Here is a 22,062-nt window from a genome sequence, read left to right on the forward strand (position 1 = left end):
GTTCAGTTTTTTTTTAGACGTTACAGACATGACAGCGGATTTTCTGTAAAGCTGAATAAATAATTCTTAATGGCCAGCATTATCCAATCACTCCCAACCTTGTTAAAATAAAAGTTACCATTAGAAATTCTAAATCTATGTAATGATTACCATTGTCCCATGTCTGCCAAACATGTTGATCAGTTTGTGATGAGGAGGAGGGTGTGGCCAGGCCGTGAGGATGGACACCTGTCACTTGAGTCACACGAGCTAAAACCAGTTCCAAAAACAGAACAGTAAACCAGATTTGGCTGGTTTAAGCGTCTTTTTCATGTATTGTTCCACAAAGCTTTCTCACTATTTTTTAAAGCAGACATGGATTAACCCTATTTTTTTAATACATGTTCATGGCCTTTTTATGCACATTCTAAGGAATGTAATGTTTATTATGTAATATGTCATACAAATACAGTTAAAATCTTTTTTTAAACAACTTTCCTTTTCAGCTGAATTCACCAAGCCCAGCTGTCATATAGAGACACTCAGTTCCTTGTGCATAGAATCAAGTCCCAAATTGTTTTCCTTTTGAATATCCGGATTCATTTGGAAATTTGTCAAATTTCCAGATAAAAGTACATTGAATTAAAAGGCTATTTCATGTTGACCGATAATCCCACCCATATTCGCATTATTGGTTGTGACAGTGTTGCTATGTCGGGCTGTTTGTGTTGGTCAAACTAATGGAGCAACGTTTCCAATCACCAAAGAGTCACAGTGTTTACACTTTTCAGTGGTTTTATTGCCGTGAATCAAGCTGGACACTAATGCTTGTATGCAAATGTAAATTTTTGGATGTTAAAATACTTTCTCCTATCCCAGCAAATCCATTGGTAGGTTTTTGATGTGTAATGTGTGTGTTTTCGCAGCTGCTGGAGGGCAGTTTCACCTCTCAGGTGAGCCATGAAGTGGATGGTCTGATCTTCCAGCCGATAGGGGTGAGTTGTACCTTCAGTGTTTTGTACGTATTCACATTCACAGCACATCATTCACATAAATATAAACTGGTGAAGTGGAATGTACCTTCAAATTCAGAAAAGAAAATGCAAGATTTGAGGCTGAACGAAGTAACTTTAGCATATTAAAGTGTAAATCGGAGTGTCTGATTGCGCTCAGAATGGATTATTAGCTTACTACATATGGAATACTGCACAGTATATATTTTATACTGCTACTTTTTAAAATAGTATGTGAAACAGAATTCATTATGCATAATCAACATTTTAGACAGTAATATGCTAATTTGTTGTCATTTGATTACATTTTGCGAGCGATGTCCAGTTGTAATCAACAACAACGTTAATGTTATCAACAACGTCGACAATAAAAAATTGGCGACAAAAATTTTTGTTGTCGAATGGTCGTTTGATCTCCTTTGACGTAATATGAGATCACATGAAACTCTTTTGATGATGTGTGATAGCCTGATTGAGGAGAGGAAGAATTACACAGATCACAGTCCAGATGCTCTCTAAACTTTCACAGCTTCAGGTGAGGTAGATAGCAAAGTACAAGGAAATTATACAAAAATACCAAATAAGTAAATACAGAAGCACTCTCGTTGTGGAATAATTGGAGTCGGAGCTCTTTAAAGGAAACACCCTGGTGTTACATCTTAAATGCAGTTTTAATGCGTTATAGCTTTATTAAAAATCGAATTATACGGAAGCAGATCATGTAATTAAATACAAACTCAGACTCTGGTATTTTTCTGTGCGGTCAGTGCCTCTATTAGTTGAGTGAATGTCCCGATCTAAGGGGAAGAGATTGAAACTGCACCCGGCTGATGAACACTGTCTCGGGGACGCTCATCCCTCAAGCGCGCACACTTAATGCAGCTAGATTATAACGTGATGGCTTATGACTTATTGAATCATAATATATGTCACTGTGCATTTCTTATCGTGAAGGAAATTGGCAATACATAACTTTATTAATAAGAGAGAGTTTGTTTTTTGTGAGTTAAATATGGATTGAAGTGAACAAAAAGGTGAGAGAGGTGTTGTGTTCACCCCATTATACACTGCAACTACGTTTTTGATTTGATTTTGTTTTTGCTTGTTTACCAATACAAATATCTAAAACTTAATTAAAACAATGTACATTTACTTTAGGAACTATACTGCAGAAAAACAAATTGTTATCTGAAAATGTTGAATATAATATTATTAAAAATAGATGCTTTCACCTGAGAAGCAGCATATAAGATATTTAGACTTGCTTTTAGAGAATAGATCTTGAATATAAGTGTATTTTGTCTTTACTGCACTCACAGAAGTATAACCAAGTGAAAGAAATACACGTATATACAAAATACACTTATATTTAAGATGCATCCTCTTAAAAGTCTAAATATCTTATATGCTGCTTCTCAAGTAAATTTATCTTTTTTAAGGATTTTTAGACAATTTTAAATGGAAAACAAGACAAAAACACTTGATAACTGAATTAAACATAATAAAAAGTATTACTTCCCCCTTAAATTCAGTGAATGTCATTTAGAGGTATTTTTAAAAGACAAATTTGTCCTCTTGATTGTTTGTAAGCATGTTTAATACAACCTTTTAAGTCAGTCACAAGCTGAATAGTCGGTTAATAGTCGGATAATCATACTAATAATCTTTAGATTATTATTAGAACAATTAGCTTTATGCTAGTTAGTCATGTTTGTTACTGTCAACCTCCAAAAATGACATAAAAGAACCATAAAAACAAGTATTTTATTCAAAGCCACTTGAAGATGTGCAATAGCTTTTGTGAATCACAAAAGGCTATGTTTAATAAGTAAATATATTGTATGCGCCTCACCAGCATGGTAGTGAATGGTGCTACTCTGTTGACACACACACACACACACACACACATAAGCATAATGGACAGGCTTGTGAGGCACTCACAGCTATTTTCAGCCTTCACAGCGGTGCGCAATATTTGAGCGCTACTTACGAACAACATCTCAGATGTAGATGCTCAATAGTTCGGTTTACTTATAATATGCATTTAGAACAGCACCAGAGGAGCATTTTACCAGAATTTTAATAAGAAGCGAATTAAACTACTGTGAACTTGCCTACAAACAGACACAACTTCCTGGAGAGTTCAGAATGTCAAAATAAAAGCCTGAGGATTTAAATGTGCACAATTTAAATATATTACTATTGTATTTAAAATTAAAAGTCAATAACATTAATGACAGTTTATTATTATTATTATTATTATTGTCATCATTAGTAGTAGTTTACAATTTATAACAATATTTAAGTTGAATGGGTTCCAAAAAAAGTGAGCTGATATCTTACAACTAAATTGAACAAAAAGAGATCTGAATCCTTTAAAGTCCAGATGCAAGTTGAAACATTTTTGGAGAAAACAAGGCAAAAATAAAACACTGGTTTATTTTCTACTAAAGGCTTGAAGACTGGAATTACTGTTAATTTTGCTGCTACATTATCCAGTATTCTCATTAATAATAAAGTGTTTCTTAATAAGCTATACATTTATATTGAAATAATGTATAGTTAGAGGTTTGTGTTTCTTTACATATTAAAGAGCACACCCAATTAGTTCCACACAATAATGTAAAGAAATTCTAAACCGCTTTTGCAAAAAACAACACTGGTATCGGCTTTGGATCGGTATCGGCCGATACTGAGATTTCAGATATCGGAATCGGATCAGAAGAGAAAAAGTGATATTGGTGCATCCCTAGTTAAAAACAGCTCTTTCATTCATATAGACTGGATCATCACAGATGTTTGTTAATACTGTGACTAAATCAGACCATAAAACAACACAAAAACATTTCCCAGATAGCACACGTACGTCTCTGAGGCGTTTGTTTTAGATTTTTCATCTGGATAGCATCGCATTTTAATAAACAACACCTGAACATCTTACAAAGATCAGATTTGCAATCATTCTAAATATAAAATGTCTCAAAGACATCTGCTGAATGTGTGTGTACTCGCCGGTCAGACTGGCCTGCATCTGTGGATGAATTGTGGATAAAATATCTTTATGTCCGCGTAATTTCAATTTGGTAATATTTGTGCCACCTTCAGACCTGGATGAACTTTTCCTGGGACTTGGCATGGATCAAAAGTAATTTTTTATGTTTTCTTGATATCGTGTTTCAGGAGTTTTTGCATTCACCACCATTGTTTCCTCCCGCTGATTGTCACAAATATTGCGGCTGCACTGAAACAGGTCAATATACATCTTAACAGAAAACAGTTAGAAAGGTTCTGAGTAGACTGATGAAACATGAATCCAATAAATACACAATTACAACAATAATGTGGTTTGTCAGTGTTTTTTATGCCGTTTGTTTTATTTTACAAGAACAAAGGATGCTATAGGAGAAATGCTAACCAATGTAACATTTAACATCATATAGAAAGCTACAAATAATATATTTTCTGCCTTATTCTATGAACAAAATCAACATACAGTGTGAAAAATGATGTGGTTGTATGCACTTTGTGGAATATTGTACTAAGTTTGGAGCAGCAGAAATAGTTTACCTTGTGTAACTTGCCATGTAAACAATTAGCTTTATGCTAAGCTAAAATCCTATTTCTATCCCTTACCTGCACCTGTATCCAGGTGTGATTATATTTTATAATAGAATCTGTCAAGAAACGCTACTCAAACCTCAGTCAAGGACACACAGTTTCTGTTCTAAGTAACAGTGAGCACAAAGGATGAGCCATCTTTTGTCAAAACACTGCATACATGCAGGTTATGCTACTGGCTTACCACATAGTAATACACGAGATTCACAACAAGTTTGCAGTATTGACAAAAGAAGCTTGGCATCAATATGACACTGACTGTTTGAAATAAAACAGATGAGTGTTCAGTGGTTTCAAATTCTCTTCTAATCCAATGGTTTCATGCTCTCGGCAGCTAATAATTCACAGAACAAAATACGTTATGGGTGACACAAACCATGTTTATCCTTATTGCAAGTGAACCTGTATTTAATATTTAATACATCTGGGTCATATTTTCTTTAACCTTGTTTTGTTTTGTTCATGTTTTTTTAAGAATGAGGGCACATCACACAACCTACACTATATTTATGACTAAAAACCTCTGAAATCATCAAAAATGCAAAAAATTATAAAGCTGGTCCAATTTTGATTTTCTTCCACTTCAATGAAGTGAAATATTTTTTGTACAAGTAGAAAAACATTTCAGTTGACTCTTCGCTAAGCTCCGCCCCTTAATTACTGTTTCTTGTTCAGAATCAATAGGAGATTTCTGTGAATGTATATTATATACATTGTAGAAATTGTAGAAATCCTCTCTGGGCACCTTGTCAATATTAAAGCAGTAAATTCTGTCAAATCTGTTGTAAAACTGTATCCAAACACAAAGGCCTTCCATTGACTTACATTAGAAAAGAGCAAATGTTTGTTGTGTGATATGATGGATGGTAGCAGTTGCTAAGGTATGGTTATTCAGTAATTGTACGTGACTTTGTCTGAATTCACAATTACTTCTAATTTTCATATGATGTCCAGCTTGTTGTAACTATATTTAGGTTTCGTTACTGGAATAATGCATCAGTTATTTCAGTCTTTCATTCAATTTCTTCATCTGAGCATCCCCGCACGCCTCCATCCAATCATTATCCATGCTATCTTCATTTCCATATATGCCCCAGGCCTTTCATTTTCAATGGGAGAAATCCTGTGACCCTGATAACAGTGTGCCGTATGGTAATTAAATTATGTCCATTCAAATGACCTGTTCCAGCTGAGAAAACATATTAATCCTGTTTAAGGAGCAGTTTTTAGAACAAAATACAACACTTTGTCCATATATTTTAAATAGACTTTCAGATAATAGATGTTCCAAATCATACATATTTGAAAAGAAAGCTTTTTTGGGGAGATCATACATTCTTAAAAGGGCTACATAATTACACAGAAAAACGAATGCTTTCAAATGCTCACATGCTTATTTGAGCTTGTGCTCTGTTACTCCTTTTAAACTGAAATGCACAATTAATCAAATTAAAATCGAAAATGTTCTAGTGAGGTTATTAAACCGTGAAAAGCTGCAATCTTAGTCTGCATTCTAGCTGTGTGCTTTTCATATACTTGTTCTTATACTGGGAACTTCACAGACATTGAGAATCATTCACTTTGTAGAAGATGACAGAGCAGAGCACTAAGCTACTGTGAAGTGCACAGCACATGTAGACTTTATGTAATTCAATCACAGCATTTGTGCTTGAACGATCGAACTGTGCCATGTAGCAAACTGTTTATAATGAGGCTTTTGACAAAAACACACATCAAAATTAAAGCTCATGTCAAAATAAAAGCACGATTCAAAACAAAAGATAGACATACACAATAGAAGAAATTGCAACAGATATATATTACAACTATAAAGTCAAATGTAGTAAAATTTATAATAATTAAATAACGATAAATTATAATAAAAATAAGCAATAGATCACAAGCAAGAGTGCTGTTGTACTGGGTAAAAGTTGTTTTATAATAGTTTTTATAAAAGTATTTGCTGTTCAATATGTACAAATTAAATTAAACATTTAAACATGGAATTCTGAAAAAGAAGAAAAGGAGAAAAAACATGATTTAGGAAATAACAAAACAGATTTAAGTAGGGCCCTACTAAAAAACACTTAAGCAATGCATACTTAATTGAGAAAAACTTGAAGGAAACATGCATTTCTTTTAATTTATTATGTACTTTGAAATATAACTTTAAGTCAAGTCAAGTCAATTTTATTTGTATAGCACCTTTCACAACACACATCGTTTCAAAGCAGCTTTACAGAATATCAGCATTAACAGGCGATAAAACTGTAATGTCTATAAAGTCAATTAATCATCATTGTGTAATTTAGATAAAGTACTATTTTTAATAGTGTTTAAAAATAATTACATGATAATTGTATTAATAACCCCAGTGAGCAAGCTGTAAGCAACTGTTGCAAGGAACACAAAACTCGATAAGATGTAGATTAACGGAGAAAAATAACCTTGGGAGAAACCAGACTCACTGTGGGGGCCAGTTCCCCTCTGGCTAATATTATGAATGTAATGTAAATATTAATTATGTATAGGTAAAATCATGGTTTAAAATTATTAAACTAAGTGTTAAGGGTCAGTGATTAAACATCGATTGTGTTTGAACCTTAAGATTAATGACCAAAGTCTTTGAAGTCCATCTTGATTAATTGCAGAAGTTCACATAGATGCAATTGTCCTTGTTAATTGGCTGATGAAGGCTTTTGTTGGCAATAGTTAGTCTAAGCATTTCATTTCAAGATCGTAGTCCATAAATAGACCGAGGTGATGCAGGTTGGAGTTGGCATCATTTCATCCTCTGAAGTCCATCATAATAGACTGAAGTGATGTTTGGCTGACACCGGCTGCATTTAGTCATCATCATTCTGCGACATGTAGCAGTGGAGTCCAACATGAAGCAGGAATGGTGCTGGATTCAGCCGGTTCTGGTTCTCAGGATAGGAGTCCCGAGGTTGAGACAGGGAAACAAATTAAAAGATGTAAGCGTAGATGCCATTCAATTTATTGCAGAGTTATAAATCATGATCAATGTTTCTGGTTTCTGGTTCCGGCACACCTAACTAAAGCAGCCTAATTGTGGGTTGGAGGATAAATTAGGTGTATGCCTGGCTAAATAGATAAGTCTTTAGTCTAGACTTAAACTGAGAGAGTGTGTCTGCATCTCGAACAGTGTTTGGGAGACTATTCCATAGTTTAGGAGCCAAATATGAAAAGGATCTTCCTCCTTTAGTGGATTTTGATGTTCTAGGAGCTATTAATAGGCCACAATTTTGCGATCTTAATGAACGTGTTGGAATATAGCGTGGTAGAAGATCACTTATGTACTGCGGAGCTAGACCATTCAAAGCTTTGTACGTAGTTAACAGAATTTTTAAGTGAATACGGAATTTAACAGTTAGCCAATGTAACGATGATAAAATGGGGCTAATATGATCATATTTCTTGGTTCTCGTCAGCACTCTGGCTGCTGCATTTTGAACCAATTGAAGTTTATTTATTGATCTTGCAGGACATCCTCCCAGTAATGCATTACAATAATCTAGTCTTGAGGTCATGAAAGCATGAATTAGTTTTTCGGCATCAGCAACCGAGAGCATATGCCTTAATTTAGCAATATTTCTTAGGTGGAAGAATGCTGTTCTACAAACATTTGTAATTTGATTTTCAAAGGACAGAGTGGTATCAAATATAACACCTAAGTTCTTCGCTGTTGAAGATGATGTAACAGTACATCCATCTAATGAGTCAAATTATATTTTAGTGACTTATTTTTAGAGTTTTTTGGTCCAATAATTAGAACCTCTGTTTTGTCAGAATTGAGTAGAAGGACATTTCTGGCCATCCAATCTTTTATTTCATTGATACACTCTGCTAATTTTGAGAATTGTGAAATCTCATCAGGTTTTGAAGAAATATAAAGTTGTGTATCGTCAACAAAGCAGTGGAAACTTATTCCACGATTCCTGATAATATCTCCCAGGGGAAGCATATACATGGAGAAAAGCAGAGGCCCTAAAACTGATCCCTGTGGCACTCCATATTTTACTTTTGTTTGGTTTGACAATTCCTCATTTACATAGACAAAGTGGTAGCGGTCTGCTAAATATGACCTAAACCATGCTAATGCAACTCCACAAATTCCAACATAATTCTCCAGCCTATTCAAGAGAATGTCGTGATCTATTGTGTCGAATGCAGCACTAAGATCTAAAAGCACTAGAAGAGAAATGCAGCCGCGATCAGATGATAAGAGCAAGTCATTTGTAACTCTGATAAGTGCAGTCTCTGTACTGTGATGAGGCCTAAATCCTGATTGAAATTCTTCATATATACTATTTCTCTGTAGAAATGAACATAATTGGGAGGATACTAACTTTTCTAGTATTTTTGACATAAACGGGAGATTTGAAATCGGTCTATAATTAGCAAGTTCTCCAGGATCAAGTTGTGGCTTCTTAATAAGCAGTTTGATAATTGCCATTTTAACGTTTCTTGGGACATGTCCTAAGCATAGCGAGGAGTTAATGATATTAAGAAGAGGTTCTGATATTACAGGAGATACCTCTTTTAAGACCTTAGTTGGTATAGGATCTAACAAACAAGTTGTGGCTTTTGATGTTTCGATAAGATTTGTTAGCTCTTCATGACCTATGATAGTGAAGGATTGAAGTTGCACATGAGGAAAATTATTCGACACTGTTTTCTGAGGTGTAATGACAGATGATTGCATAATTCCAATTTTATTTCTGATTATTTCAATTTTATCTGTAAAGAAATTCATGAAGTCATTACTCTTGAGCTGTGACGTAAGCCTTTAAAAAGGCTAAAGGAGTGTGCTCAGTAGCACTTAAACATATTAGCATATTCTTTCTGTGGTATCGAAATTGGGCTTCCACTGGTATCTACAAAATTGGACTTCCACTGGTATCTGTACCAATCTGTGAAAAAACTAATATGAGTTATGTTATACAACGGTTATGATATATATCATGGTGTAGTTATTTTTTTTTTCAACCGTAACATGTTTTGTTAGTCACATAACCATAAAAAATTACTATTTTTGATAATTTAGTCACAGTGAATGAAATGCTTCACAAATTTGTGAATCCCTTCTTATATCTTGTGTGCCAGTGTGGTTGAATTTGTAGCCATTGTTTAGTGTCTAATTGTTTTTTTTTTTTGTTTGTTTGTTTTTTTTTTCAGATAGACCTAATTAAAAATTTAAGACATTTTTATTTTCATGACAATTAAGCACATTTTCCAACAAATTCTCATATAATTCTAATTTTATGTGTTTCAGGTAAGATTCGCCCATTTTTCGAATATTATTTCTACTAATTTAGGATGTGGGTAAAAAAAAGATTTATGTATTTATATTATTTTTTTAATAGTATCATAAATCACTGTGGCAAAATAACACCTGTGGTGTTATCTAGATTCATAATGCTGAGTTATATTGAGCTTAGTAACTCTGTTATGAGTTTCTTCCTCTCTTAGCAACATGATATAGTGTTAAAATTATTCATCTTGCAGAGTGATATTTCTTTAACATGTCAGTAAGATTAGTAAAGCAGGGATGGATGTGTCAAAGCAGTTTAGATGAGTGAGACATCAATCTCAGGAAAGCTATTTTATGCTCAACAAAAGGTTCAATGGTGATTCTAAAGAGGACAGAGTAGCTCTTGCCTGTAGACATGTTAAATGACTTTGACACCATGTTGTTGATTAGCCCTGCAGCCACAGGAGTTTTATAGAACAACCACATCCAAATCTCTTAAGCTTTTCAAAAGATAGGCCCATTGAAGCCCTTCAAAATCTCTTTTGCATGCACTGATAGCAGAGCGGTGTCAAACGATACTCTTTTATGCTTCGCAATATTCTGCACTCGTCTGATGTTGTGAAATCCTTGGTTGCCTTGGATAAAACCATTCTGGTCACTCTGTGTTTGAGAGGGTAATAAATCCTCTAGCCATTTTGCCATTTAGTTATTTAATATCTTTATATCTGCATTTAAAAGGCTCATAGGGTGTAAGTTAGCACATTTCATGTTGGCTTTTACTTGTTTTGGCAGTAGTTTAATTAGGGCTTTATCAATGTCTACAGGAAATCTTAATTGGATGAACAAAAACATTGTCATACAAGTTATTATTTTGTGAGTGTATTTGAGTGGCTGTGACATGCATGTGTGTGTGTGTGTCTGAGATGCAAGTCTTGTCATTTTCAATAAAAATGTTCCACAACGATGGAAGTTTATTTAGTGCTTTAGTACACTGTTTATTTCACATTCTTCATTTTACTGCTTTAATACACAGTGTCTATGCTGTAAGCAAAAGCATAATGTGCCAAAACTACATCACTCTAAAATGAAAAAAGTGATCCTGTTATTATCAACACAGCTGTCTTTCTTTGTGAGTTTCACTTTATACTTCAGCAGAACCACTAACAGAGAGAGACTAGTCTAATTCGTGTTTTAAATGTATTCCATGTAAAGAATATTATTCTCTTGGAAATATACACTACCTTATATACAGTAATGCATTTTACAACTTCCATGCCAAGAAAGAATTGGGTATTATTATTTTTTTGGTACAATTTACTAATATAATTATAAGTTGTTGGTTAAAAGCTAACATGAGTCTTAAACTGTAACTGGTAGCTACCATAAAGGATTTAATCAAGGCTGAGGTCAGGGGCAATTGTAGCAGTACACACAAGGTGAAAATATAATGATTAATTGGAAAATTAAATATTTAAAATGCGTAATGCACATTATTTTGAAGAAGTATCTAGTTTTTGATGTATCAGCTAATTGGATAAACATAATATAGGTTTTAAATGCTCATTATTCCCCAAAGCTAAAATAATTAGTATCTGATGAACTTTTAACTATTCAAAGCATGAATTTTATTACTTTGTGCTGTGTTGTTATTTGAGATACAGAGAGCTTATTTATTTTTCATAAATCTGTAACGGGTAACAGTTTTAATGCTGTGGCCACTTGTATTACATTTTATATTATTTTCTAGTGTTTCTCATTACAAGTCTGTGCGGTTACTTTAGGCACATATCTTTTACTCCAATTGATGGTAGAATGATGTATCGGTTTTACGGATAGTTTTTTAGTAGTAAATAGTTTATCTATGGACAGTGCTGGAGGATTCTACTGTTAAAACGGCTTGGTTCTACAATATAATAGCTGCCTTTAGAGGTGTATGTATACACTGATCTGCCACAACATTAAAACTACCTGCCTAATATTGTGTAGGTCCACCAAAACAGTGCCAACCTGCATCTCAGAAAAGCCTTCAGAGATGATATTCTTCACCACAATTGTACAGAGTGGTTATCTGAGTTACCGTAGACTTTGCCAGTTCTATCCATTCTGGCCATTCTCTGTTGACCTCTCTCATCAACAAGACATTTCCATCCACAGAACTGCCCCTCACCGAATGTTTTTTGTTTTTGTCACCATTCTGAGTAAATTCTAAAGACTGTTTTGTGTGAAAATCCTAGGAGATCAGCAGTTACAGAAATACTCAAACCAGCCCACCTGGCACCTACAATCATGCCACAGTCCAAATCACTGAGATAAAAAAAAATGTCCCCATTCTCATGGTTGATGTGATGGATTAACAGAATCTCCTGACCCATATCTGCTTGATTTTATGCACTGCTGTCACACGATTGGCAGATTAGATAACCGCATGGATGATTGTTGCTGCCAGACGGGCTGGTTTGAGTATTTCTGTAACTGCTGATTGGTCAACCGCTAGTATGGTAACTGTATGGCTGTATGGCTAGTATCTAGTATAGTATGGCTAGTATAGTAACACAACACGTTATATTGTGCTTTACAAAGCATAGTTTTTTATGGACCTCGGCATAGCTGTGTATTTTGTTTTTGAGATCTACAAAAAAATTATTATTTAACTCTCAGCCTGCAATATCCCCATACGATAATAATAGATGTTTACGCTGTGTTCATGTAAAACACGTACATTTCAACGAATCTCTAATGCTGTAAAGTTTCATAACCTTGTAATAATGTCTATTTTTCATAATTTTCTTTATACATGTTTTTATGCAATTTACAAAGGAAAGGTAATTTCATCTCATTTACTGTAATTTTTGTTCTATTTATTTGAAACTTGAAAACTCTCCAAATAACCCCTCCACACACCAACCAATCCACATACATATCTGCCTTCCTTTTGCTTTTAATGACATTCACATGAAAATGCCAAGAGTCACATTTAAATGCACACAAGAGCAGAGGTTATACAAACACACTCACACACACACTCTCCTCCTCATGATAAACTCTTAAAAATAATCTTTGATCTTGCCATCTTTGATGTGCGCCAGGTAACTTCACCATCCTCGCAACACACAATACCTGAGCTGATTGTTTGTTATGGTCCCTGAAGCCACACACACACACGTGTACATGGATTATATCAAAATCAGGGCTGATATTTTAAATATACACAGCATATTCACAATGCACATTTTCTGGTGATGTAAATTGAAGCAACACTGTGAGAATCACAATCAAAGATGTTCAAGTATAAATTTGTAAAAAATATATATACTGGTAAATATTGCTCACATTCAGGTCTGACTCCATTCAAGTATGGAATTCCAAGTCCTTTTTCTCATTTTGTTTCTCATTTAATATCCTATTTTGCTCAGAAATATGTTGTATTATCTATGTAAAATATCTTTGACCTTTAAAATCAATGATTATTCAAGAAAATTATGCCACATGATGTTTGTAGATTCATCAATACATACAATAAAGGTTACATTGAGCTATTAAAATGAACGATATACTATAAACTGATTGTGATAATGAAATAATTCATGAACATGACCTCATCTTTAGGTTAAGGAAAACTGTATGTCAGATGAATAACTGAATGATATGATCATATATCCAGAATGGCTCTCCAGTGTGCATAAGGAAATTGCCCTGTGGTAATTGAATATCTGTGACAGAGACCGATGTTGTTAATATCAGCTTTTGCCGGCAGCATTTGAAATTTCCAAGTATGGAGATAAAGACTGCTGGGATTGTGCCATTCTGTGGCCTGCCATTTTATTCACACACTCTTATTCTTTTGCACTGTCATTAAAATAGAATTCCTTTTCAAATGTTTTTGTCAAAGAGGATCAAACTCATCTCTTAAATTCTACGGCAACAGATATTTCTTTATTAATGTAGGCTAGGGATTGCAAAGCTAGTTCACGACTTGCATGCTGCCATCTTTGCTCATGATTGGGCATAATCGTTAAGCTATAAATGCTGTGACTAATCACTCTGGAGCAACAGAAAAATGACTTCATGACAACGCTTATTGGCTGACACCACAAAGACACACAGTGTCAGAATGTCAGACAGATGGCAAGATTATTCCAGAAAATCTCCCACACGGATCAAGCAGATAATATCATATCCTTCACAATTGTCTGTGTACAAATATCGGATGCAAATAGAAAATAAATTTTCCAAAGAGAATGCAATTTGTGCTTGCCTGTTTTATGGGAGGTTATTGATAAAACCCACCCCGAATTCTCTATGACCCCGTTTACAACTGTACTAAGATACGTCTCAGGTGTTCCAAAAACTTTATACGATGGTAGTGAAAAACGCAAGTGACCACATCGCATTTGAGGTGTAAACGCTAATTTATCCTGATGTGTCCCGGACAGCAGCGAAACACCACCCCTCACCTCAATGAACCGGTGTGATAAAACAAGAGTTTCAACTTTGTCAGTTACACGCGGCTTTATGTAGGGATAATGGACAGTCAGACTGTTGTTTTCATAAAATAAACCCAGACAGGGTGATCAAGACAAAGCGGACGAGTCTAGTATCAGCCTGAAGGGGCTTATTACATGGCTACCAACCAAATAAATAAACATATGGACATATAATGTTGATTTGCATTGAAATTGTGACAAGAAATAAATCCCTGAACAGATGAAATCCACCTCCGGTTCTGTTGGTGTTTATTTTGTGAAAATGACCATCTGACTCCTCGTTATCCAGCTTATTACAAGACTACTTGTCAATTAAAATAAATTAAATGCAAATCAATGTTTCATGTGCATTTATTTATTTATTAGCTTACTTGTAGAGAACGCACAGTGATCCGAGAAGCAGGAAAGATGGCTCGCATGGATGTACGGTTGTTACAGAGAAATATCCGACCGCTAGATGGCACCCTTGACCAATCAGAATCCAGGATTCCAGAGAGCTGTGCAATAAAAGGAAATAACTATCCGATCTGAAAATTTAAAGAAGCATGAGAACTTCACTGATCTTCTTTACTGTGTTATATCAACACACAGTGATTGAGAAGCACACACATATGAAGCTCAGCCAGCACTGGCAAGCAATGGAAATTTCTGCTCAAAATGATGCATTTGTGCTTAGATTAAATTTCAATTGCATATGGGAGAAATCGTGGGCTGGTTCTTTCATGCTTTCCTTTTATGACTTAGATTATCATGCAGTAACACACTGACAGAGTGACTGATGTATGTCAAAGATGTAAGTGGTCACAGGAGACTAATTTAAGCATCCAAGTGTGAACGGCAATGTGTCTCGCCTGACAACATGTAATCGGATCACCCGAGACACATCTTATATAAATAATTATGATGTTCTGGTCTCTAGATATGGCTTCAATGTAGGTTTATGGTATGTTGCACCTATTTAATTGTTCACCTGCTGAAAGTTCTAAAGTCTAAATGCTTAAGAATAGTAATCGCACACCTCTCCTCAAAGAGCCTCATGATTAGAATTATTATGTCCTTAGTACAAAGAGTGCAGGACAAGTTGCGTGTCGGAGGAGATGCCAGGTAGAATGTTAGCCTCAGTCTCTATGCACTTTGTACAACTAACGATTATTTTGATAGTCTATACATTTTTGATTATTTCTTCAATTAAGTGGATATTAAAAAAGCCAACTTTTAATTCCTGTATTTTATTAAGTAGTATTTATTTAAAATATAAATGATTGTATGCTAAACATTGTGTACAAAAAATGTTTAACATATAAATGTTAAAATGTATTGCATGCAGTTTAAATATTTTTCAAATGCAGCAGGACGATTCAAACCACACAATTCTAAGTTAGTATAAAGGAGAAAAACTGGTTAGATGTTGAATGTTGTAATGCCTTTTTTCAATAAATATAAGGGATTCAGTTTCTGTTGTTCTCAAATGTTATTTCTTATATTTATATTTAGGATTTAATTTACAGTTACATTTAAACCTACAGTAAACTTGATGTCCAAACATATGTTTATTTAGATGACACATTTTAAACATAATGGTCGTGCTCCCGTTTTCTGTTGCGGTCGATTTGATTGATGCGGATGCATGATTGAAATGTTTAGCATAAAGTACTCTAGTGCGCTGGAAAACTTGGGTCATGTTATTTATGCTTCAGCTTGTCGCCACCATTTTTCAGATGAGTTTTATCATGCAGAGTTTCACTACTGTAAAAAGTTTCTCCTTGTTTGCCGCATATATCAGATTAATTGATAAAGCAAGTTGTTGTTGATTATTCTCATCATCGATTATTAATGATTTTATGGATTAGTTGTTGCAGCACTTATTTCATTGCATCTTATTTGAGTGAATGGTGACAGGCTGAACAATTCTGTCTAATATCTCCTTTAATTTCCCACAGAAGAAATTAAGGCCTCATCCACACTAACCTGTTTAAATTTCAAACCAAAAGTATGTGGTTATCGAGAGCATTCAGGTGTGGATGAGAGACATAAACATAGCAAAATCAATATCTTTTCAAATGAAAACATTCAGTATTTGTGTGGACATGGCCTAAAAGCAAAAGTATACTTCGGTTTTCTGTAGTGTTGATCGGAATTAAAGAGTATACTTGGAAAGGCAATGTGGGCGACCTGGCTCAATCTTATCCGGATTGCAGAAAAACAAAGTATAAAAGTGATAGAAAAGAGTTATCTCAAATCTTGAAGTAGGATTTTGCTTGGGTTGGAAGTGTATAGAAACAAACATCTTCCATTAGAATTGAAAAGCCCAAGGTAAACAGGTTAGTCTGGCATGGAGGAATGTTAACAGGGTAGAGCTTGTTTCCATGGTGATGTGTTGGGTTTGTGTTGCACTCACCCTTGCATTCATTCCGTTTGACTCCATCAAGGACAAACGGTGCTCTGCTGTTGAGGTTCCTCAGTGTCGCCACATGACTGAATAACTACGGTTATTTGATTAAAGAACACAATCCAAATGATTCAGAATGGTGTTTTGAAGATCCACAAGAAGATCTGCGGCAGTGGCCGGTCGACCTTGCTTGTGTTTTGTGTTATTGCAATACAGTGTTCAAACAAGGAACATTCATGCATTCAGAGAGCTGTAGCAGTACCGTCAAACCACATAAAAGAATTATCAGTAGTCTAGACATCTTGCACCTTTAGCAAATATGCGATACATTTTCAAGAACTCTTTTGCATAACTCTTTTGTTGAAGTGCTTTCAACAGTGCTTTTGATTTATGTTCCACTAAATAACCTTATGAAACCTAAATATTTCTAACTAAAAAAAATTCTAACTTAACCTCTAATTGGCCCTTCCCTTAGCCCCGGCTGCAAGGAATAGTTCACCCAGAATTTTAAATTCGGTCATTATTGCACCGTTCCAAAAAAACATTGTCAAGATATTGTATGATTTGGCTTGTATGAAGAGGTGTCTTTTATTCCCATCGACACCAACCAATCAATGAACTGAATTACAAATCGACACAATAAAGGCATGACATTGTATTGTTTTGTAAGGTTGTTTTCAGCCTCTTCAGTTTCACATGCAGCCAATGTGAGTATTTCCCCAAAATGATGCTCTTACAGTCAGCTTTGTTGCTGCTGAAGGGCTTTGATGAATTCAGAGAGCAGTGCTGTGGAGATGTGTGAAGGCAGTTTGGATACTGTGACCTGTAACAACCGCACTTTCATCCCTAATCTTGCAGAGGCACCTCCTGTCTTGTAGCCGTCCAGCGGCTCACATTCCTTTTCCTGGCAACACATCTGTTACGCTGGAACTCATTTTGGTCTGCCCAATCGCTGCTTTTCTCCAGATTTTGATTCAGCATGAATGTTCTCGTAGTCTTATAATGAATGGTCTTATAGTCACATGACTAGTATCAATGTGAGAGCTGTCTAAAACCCTTTGAGCACCACTATTTGTATTGTTTTTAAGTTACATTTATTATGAATTAAATGATATGTTGAGTGATTAATTAATCCATTTAATCGCAAAATTGGATATACAGTGGCCCCAAAAAGTATTTGGGCACAAGTAACAAATAAACATGTGCCATTGCCATTACATTTTAAATACAAATGGCATCTTCAAACAAATGCTACTACAGCTTTTCTCAGAACTTCACTTTTCTGAGCCATTTTTGCAATGACTTTTAAGCATCTGGAGTCAATAAAGTTCTATTATTGAAAACGTTTGCTTGAAAAGGGTGCTGTATTTCTCTAAAATAATTGGCACTTGCTTTGTATTTTGTTATATAATGCAAAGACATTAATATAAGTACAAAGACATTTGTTTGCATATTCAGTCTATTTAAAAATATCCTTTGGTTTGGTTTTATACTTATATTATTTGTACGAAAAAAATTGTTAAATTGAAAGCTCATTTCATTTTAGTTTTATATAACTGTAGTTAACATTTAGTGTACTTCAGTGTACTAATTTAAATATGAGCGCATGTCCAACAAACTTCTAGATGGTTTTTACTTTAAGTCTTGAAGTTTTGTAAGTGGCTTTGAAGAGAAGTGCATACTGAATGAATGACTGTAATTTAAATATAAATGTATATTAATGTGAACGAGAACTGGTAGCCGGATTAAAGGCTCGTCTCTGTATAGTGCAAGAGATATTCATCTCAGGTTGATAAAAAACTCAACTAGTACTTGAAAATGAATCCTAAAGCAGGTTTATAATAAGAATTTACAGGAAGTGTGTGTGTGTGTGTGTGTGTGTGTGTGTGTGTGTGTGTGTGTGTGTGTGTGTGTGCGGTTTACGGGGACATATTATTGGGTTACAAACTGGTAATTACACAGGTATTATGCTATAAATGTGGTTTATGAGGACATTTCTAGTGTCTCCATAATTCAAATCACTTAAAAACATGCTAAACAAAGTTGTTTTGAAAATGGAAAAATGCAGAAAGTTTTTTGTGAGGGTGAGAGTTAGGGGATATAATTTATGGTTCATACAGTATAAAAATCATTATGTTTATGGAAAATCCTCATATAGCTGTGTGTGTGTGTGTGTGCCAACACTTACAATCAATTACATGACATGCCAAAAAATTTATCGAATTAATGCTTTATATAAAAATTGATATATAAATCTTTTATATAATTTTATATATATATATATATATATATATATATATATATATATATATATATATATATATATATATATATATATATATATATTAGTGCTGTGATTCGATTAAAAAGATTACTAATTCTGTTTTCACAATTATTTAAGATAAAATCACATGAAGTTTCAGGAAGTACAAAAACACTTTTTGTTTGGACACTGCGTTTTTTTTCTAAAGTGTTAAAAAATATTAATTGCAGAAATTAATTGTTTATTTATTTGCAAATATATATTTGCAGCAGGAACTTGCAAAGCAGTCATCAGAATGATTTAAACAAACTCATGGGTCTTTTAAATGGATTCATTAAAAGAACGATACAATTGGTGTAAAAATCCCATAGACTTGCATCGAAGGATGGATCTGAGACAGATCTGAGTCTCTCAGAGACATACTCCGACTGCCTGACGGCGAGCCAGATCTAGTTTGTCTTTGTGTTATTTCACGGTCTCCAGAGTTTGTATCACATTCAATTCAGACTGAAAACTCACAACTGAAGATAAATGTAATTTCTTGTGGCATGGCCCTGGACATTGGCACTTATGCTTTTTCGAAAGTCATAGAGGGTCATTTCTCTCCTGCATGGTAGGATTTAAGCCAATGATATTTGGAAAATTTTTATTGAAGTGGACATGCTCCTCCAAATGTTGAATTGGACATAGCCCACAGAATGATCAATTGTAATTTGAATTGAAAGGACTAATCCCAACAGAAAGTTGGATTTGAATTGAATTGGTCAAGCCCCACAGAATATAAAATATGAATGTAATATAATTGGCCATGCCCCACGGAATATTAAATTGGAAAATGAATTGAATTGGTCATGCCCCCACAGAATGTTGAATTGGAATTTGAATTGAAATAAAAATGAAATGTAATTCAACAGTTACAAAAAAGAAGAAATGCTTTAGTCCAACATAAACAACATTAAGTAAGGGATAGTCCATGGCCAGTTGTGCATTGAATGATTTTAATGCACGACATAGAGGCAATGAACCACCCAAAGCAGAGGCCTCCGCAAAGTGTGTTCAAATGTTTAACAATTACCTAGCCGTGGATTATCTCTCTTATAACATGGTCACTTGCCAGCATTGATTAGTTACAGCTGTCATTGGCTGGCAGATGAACAATAATGGTTAACTATATCTACAGGGTGTTAAATCAAGCGTTCTGCCCGATCTAAATCAGACACAGAGATAAAGTTGTGTAATATCACAGTTTTTTGGAGACCAAACTCTCTTTAAAAACTGTGAATTTAAATACTCAATCTAGAAATAATAATTGCCACATCATATAGAAGGGTTGGCACTCCTCAGAACATGCAATATTTCATTCCTATTCTCTGTATTTTTCACATTGAGGAAAACCAGCGTTGCTGACGTGACTTACTGTACAGCACTTACTGTACAAGACGAGGAAAAAACATCCAAAATGCTCAAAACCCATTAACAGACCTCTGAAACATCCATATGGTATCCATTAAAGCTGCACGATTGATTGAATTAAGAATGAAATTGCAATGTGTCCTTGCTCAATTTCAAAACGGCAAAATGCTGCATGTTATAAAATAGTCTCCTTCATCAAACGATGTGTGATCGTGGGGTCCCCTCTAGCGGTTATAAATCCACGTTGTGTAAACAGTGCAGCTATTTTAGATGATGATGATGTTTTATCATATTACTATATATATATATATATATATATATATATATATATATATATATATATATATATATATATTCTTGCCTCATCTTGACGGACAGCAAAAGACTAATTTGATGGTTCACGTTTACTTTCTCTCCCTGAATGTCAAACCATACTTTCCTCACAAACGCTTTGAGTAATTCAGGCCTGATGAACACTGCTATCTTTTCCGTGTTTCCTGTATTACTTCACAGTTGAATTTAAGACTGCACTGCATTACTTGATGATGTTGTTTTGTGATGTGACGGTTAATCCCAGTTCTGAGACTATATTCATGTCTGGAGGCCATTTGAACTGAGGCATAAAACTCTTATTACGGAGGATAGCATATTAGTTGCATTAATATAGAACAGTGTTTAAAAGTGACTGGACCTACTTGTGCATTAAACGATTTTAATGCACGCATTCCAACCAATCAGAATCAAGTATTTGAACAGACCATGGTATAAATAATATTTTATAATAATTACATGATTAATTTTGCCTAATTGTTATTATTCATTCTTGGTTATGTTGAATTTTCTTTTAATTATACTTTTTCTAAACTTTTTAAATACTGTCAAAGCAATAAAAACTATTTAATTTACTTTTATTTAACTTTATTTCAATGTTTCTACTAGGGCTGGGCGATATATTGATTATTCACAATATAATCACAATAGATATGCTGACAAAATTATATTAAGCAACATTGTGAATGTGCCTTTTATTTGGCCACTGCATTTTCTAATGAGCATATCATTAGCCTTGTGTCACAATACTCCAGAGCTGCACAATGAATCGAATCAGAATCGTAATGTAGTCATATGTCAATATTGATCTGCAATTAATCCTGTGACCTTATGACGTGGTCATTTACGTGCTTCAGAAGGAATGGTGACGCACTCCTCTGTTTCCATCAATCAACCAATCACGCAACTCAGAACATTTGTAACTGCTATAAGTTCTAAAAACACCACACGGTATCACAGAAAAGAAGGAAATGACAGCATCTCACCGGGTTTGTAATGAGGAACACTGCACTGCAGTGTACTGTCAGTGTTTCTCCAAAATAAAAGGTTTAAATTTATTAAATAAAGATAATTCTAATTTATTATGACAGAAACGTATTACTGTTGAATAGAACAAATCTAATCCTCAAAATAATAGTAATAATTATTCAGTATTGTTTTATAATAATGAACTTGACCGGGTGTCACTTTAATAATTCAGTATTTTATCATATTTTAATATTCCAACTCTGGGTTTAAAAAAATGTGTTTGATGTTCATTCAATTATGTGTCATTATTAGTTGGTGCATGTATACTT

At 34.3% G+C, this 22,062-nt stretch overlaps 1 protein-coding gene across 1 annotated transcript in view; it reads left to right on the plus strand.

The window, feature by feature from the left end:
- The window catches only part of LOC127624152 (mRNA-capping enzyme-like), a 128,617-nt gene that overhangs the window by 82,482 nt on the left and 24,073 nt on the right, over positions 1-22,062 (plus strand). The window contains exon 12 of the mRNA XM_052098835.1: positions 906-974. Coding sequence (XP_051954795.1) covers positions 906-974 — 69 coding nt within the window. The remainder of the gene's footprint in view (positions 1-905; positions 975-22,062) is intronic.

Source organism: Xyrauchen texanus, chromosome 30 (assembly GCF_025860055.1).
Source record: "Xyrauchen texanus isolate HMW12.3.18 chromosome 30, RBS_HiC_50CHRs, whole genome shotgun sequence".
Taxonomy (NCBI): domain Eukaryota; kingdom Metazoa; phylum Chordata; class Actinopteri; order Cypriniformes; family Catostomidae; genus Xyrauchen; species Xyrauchen texanus.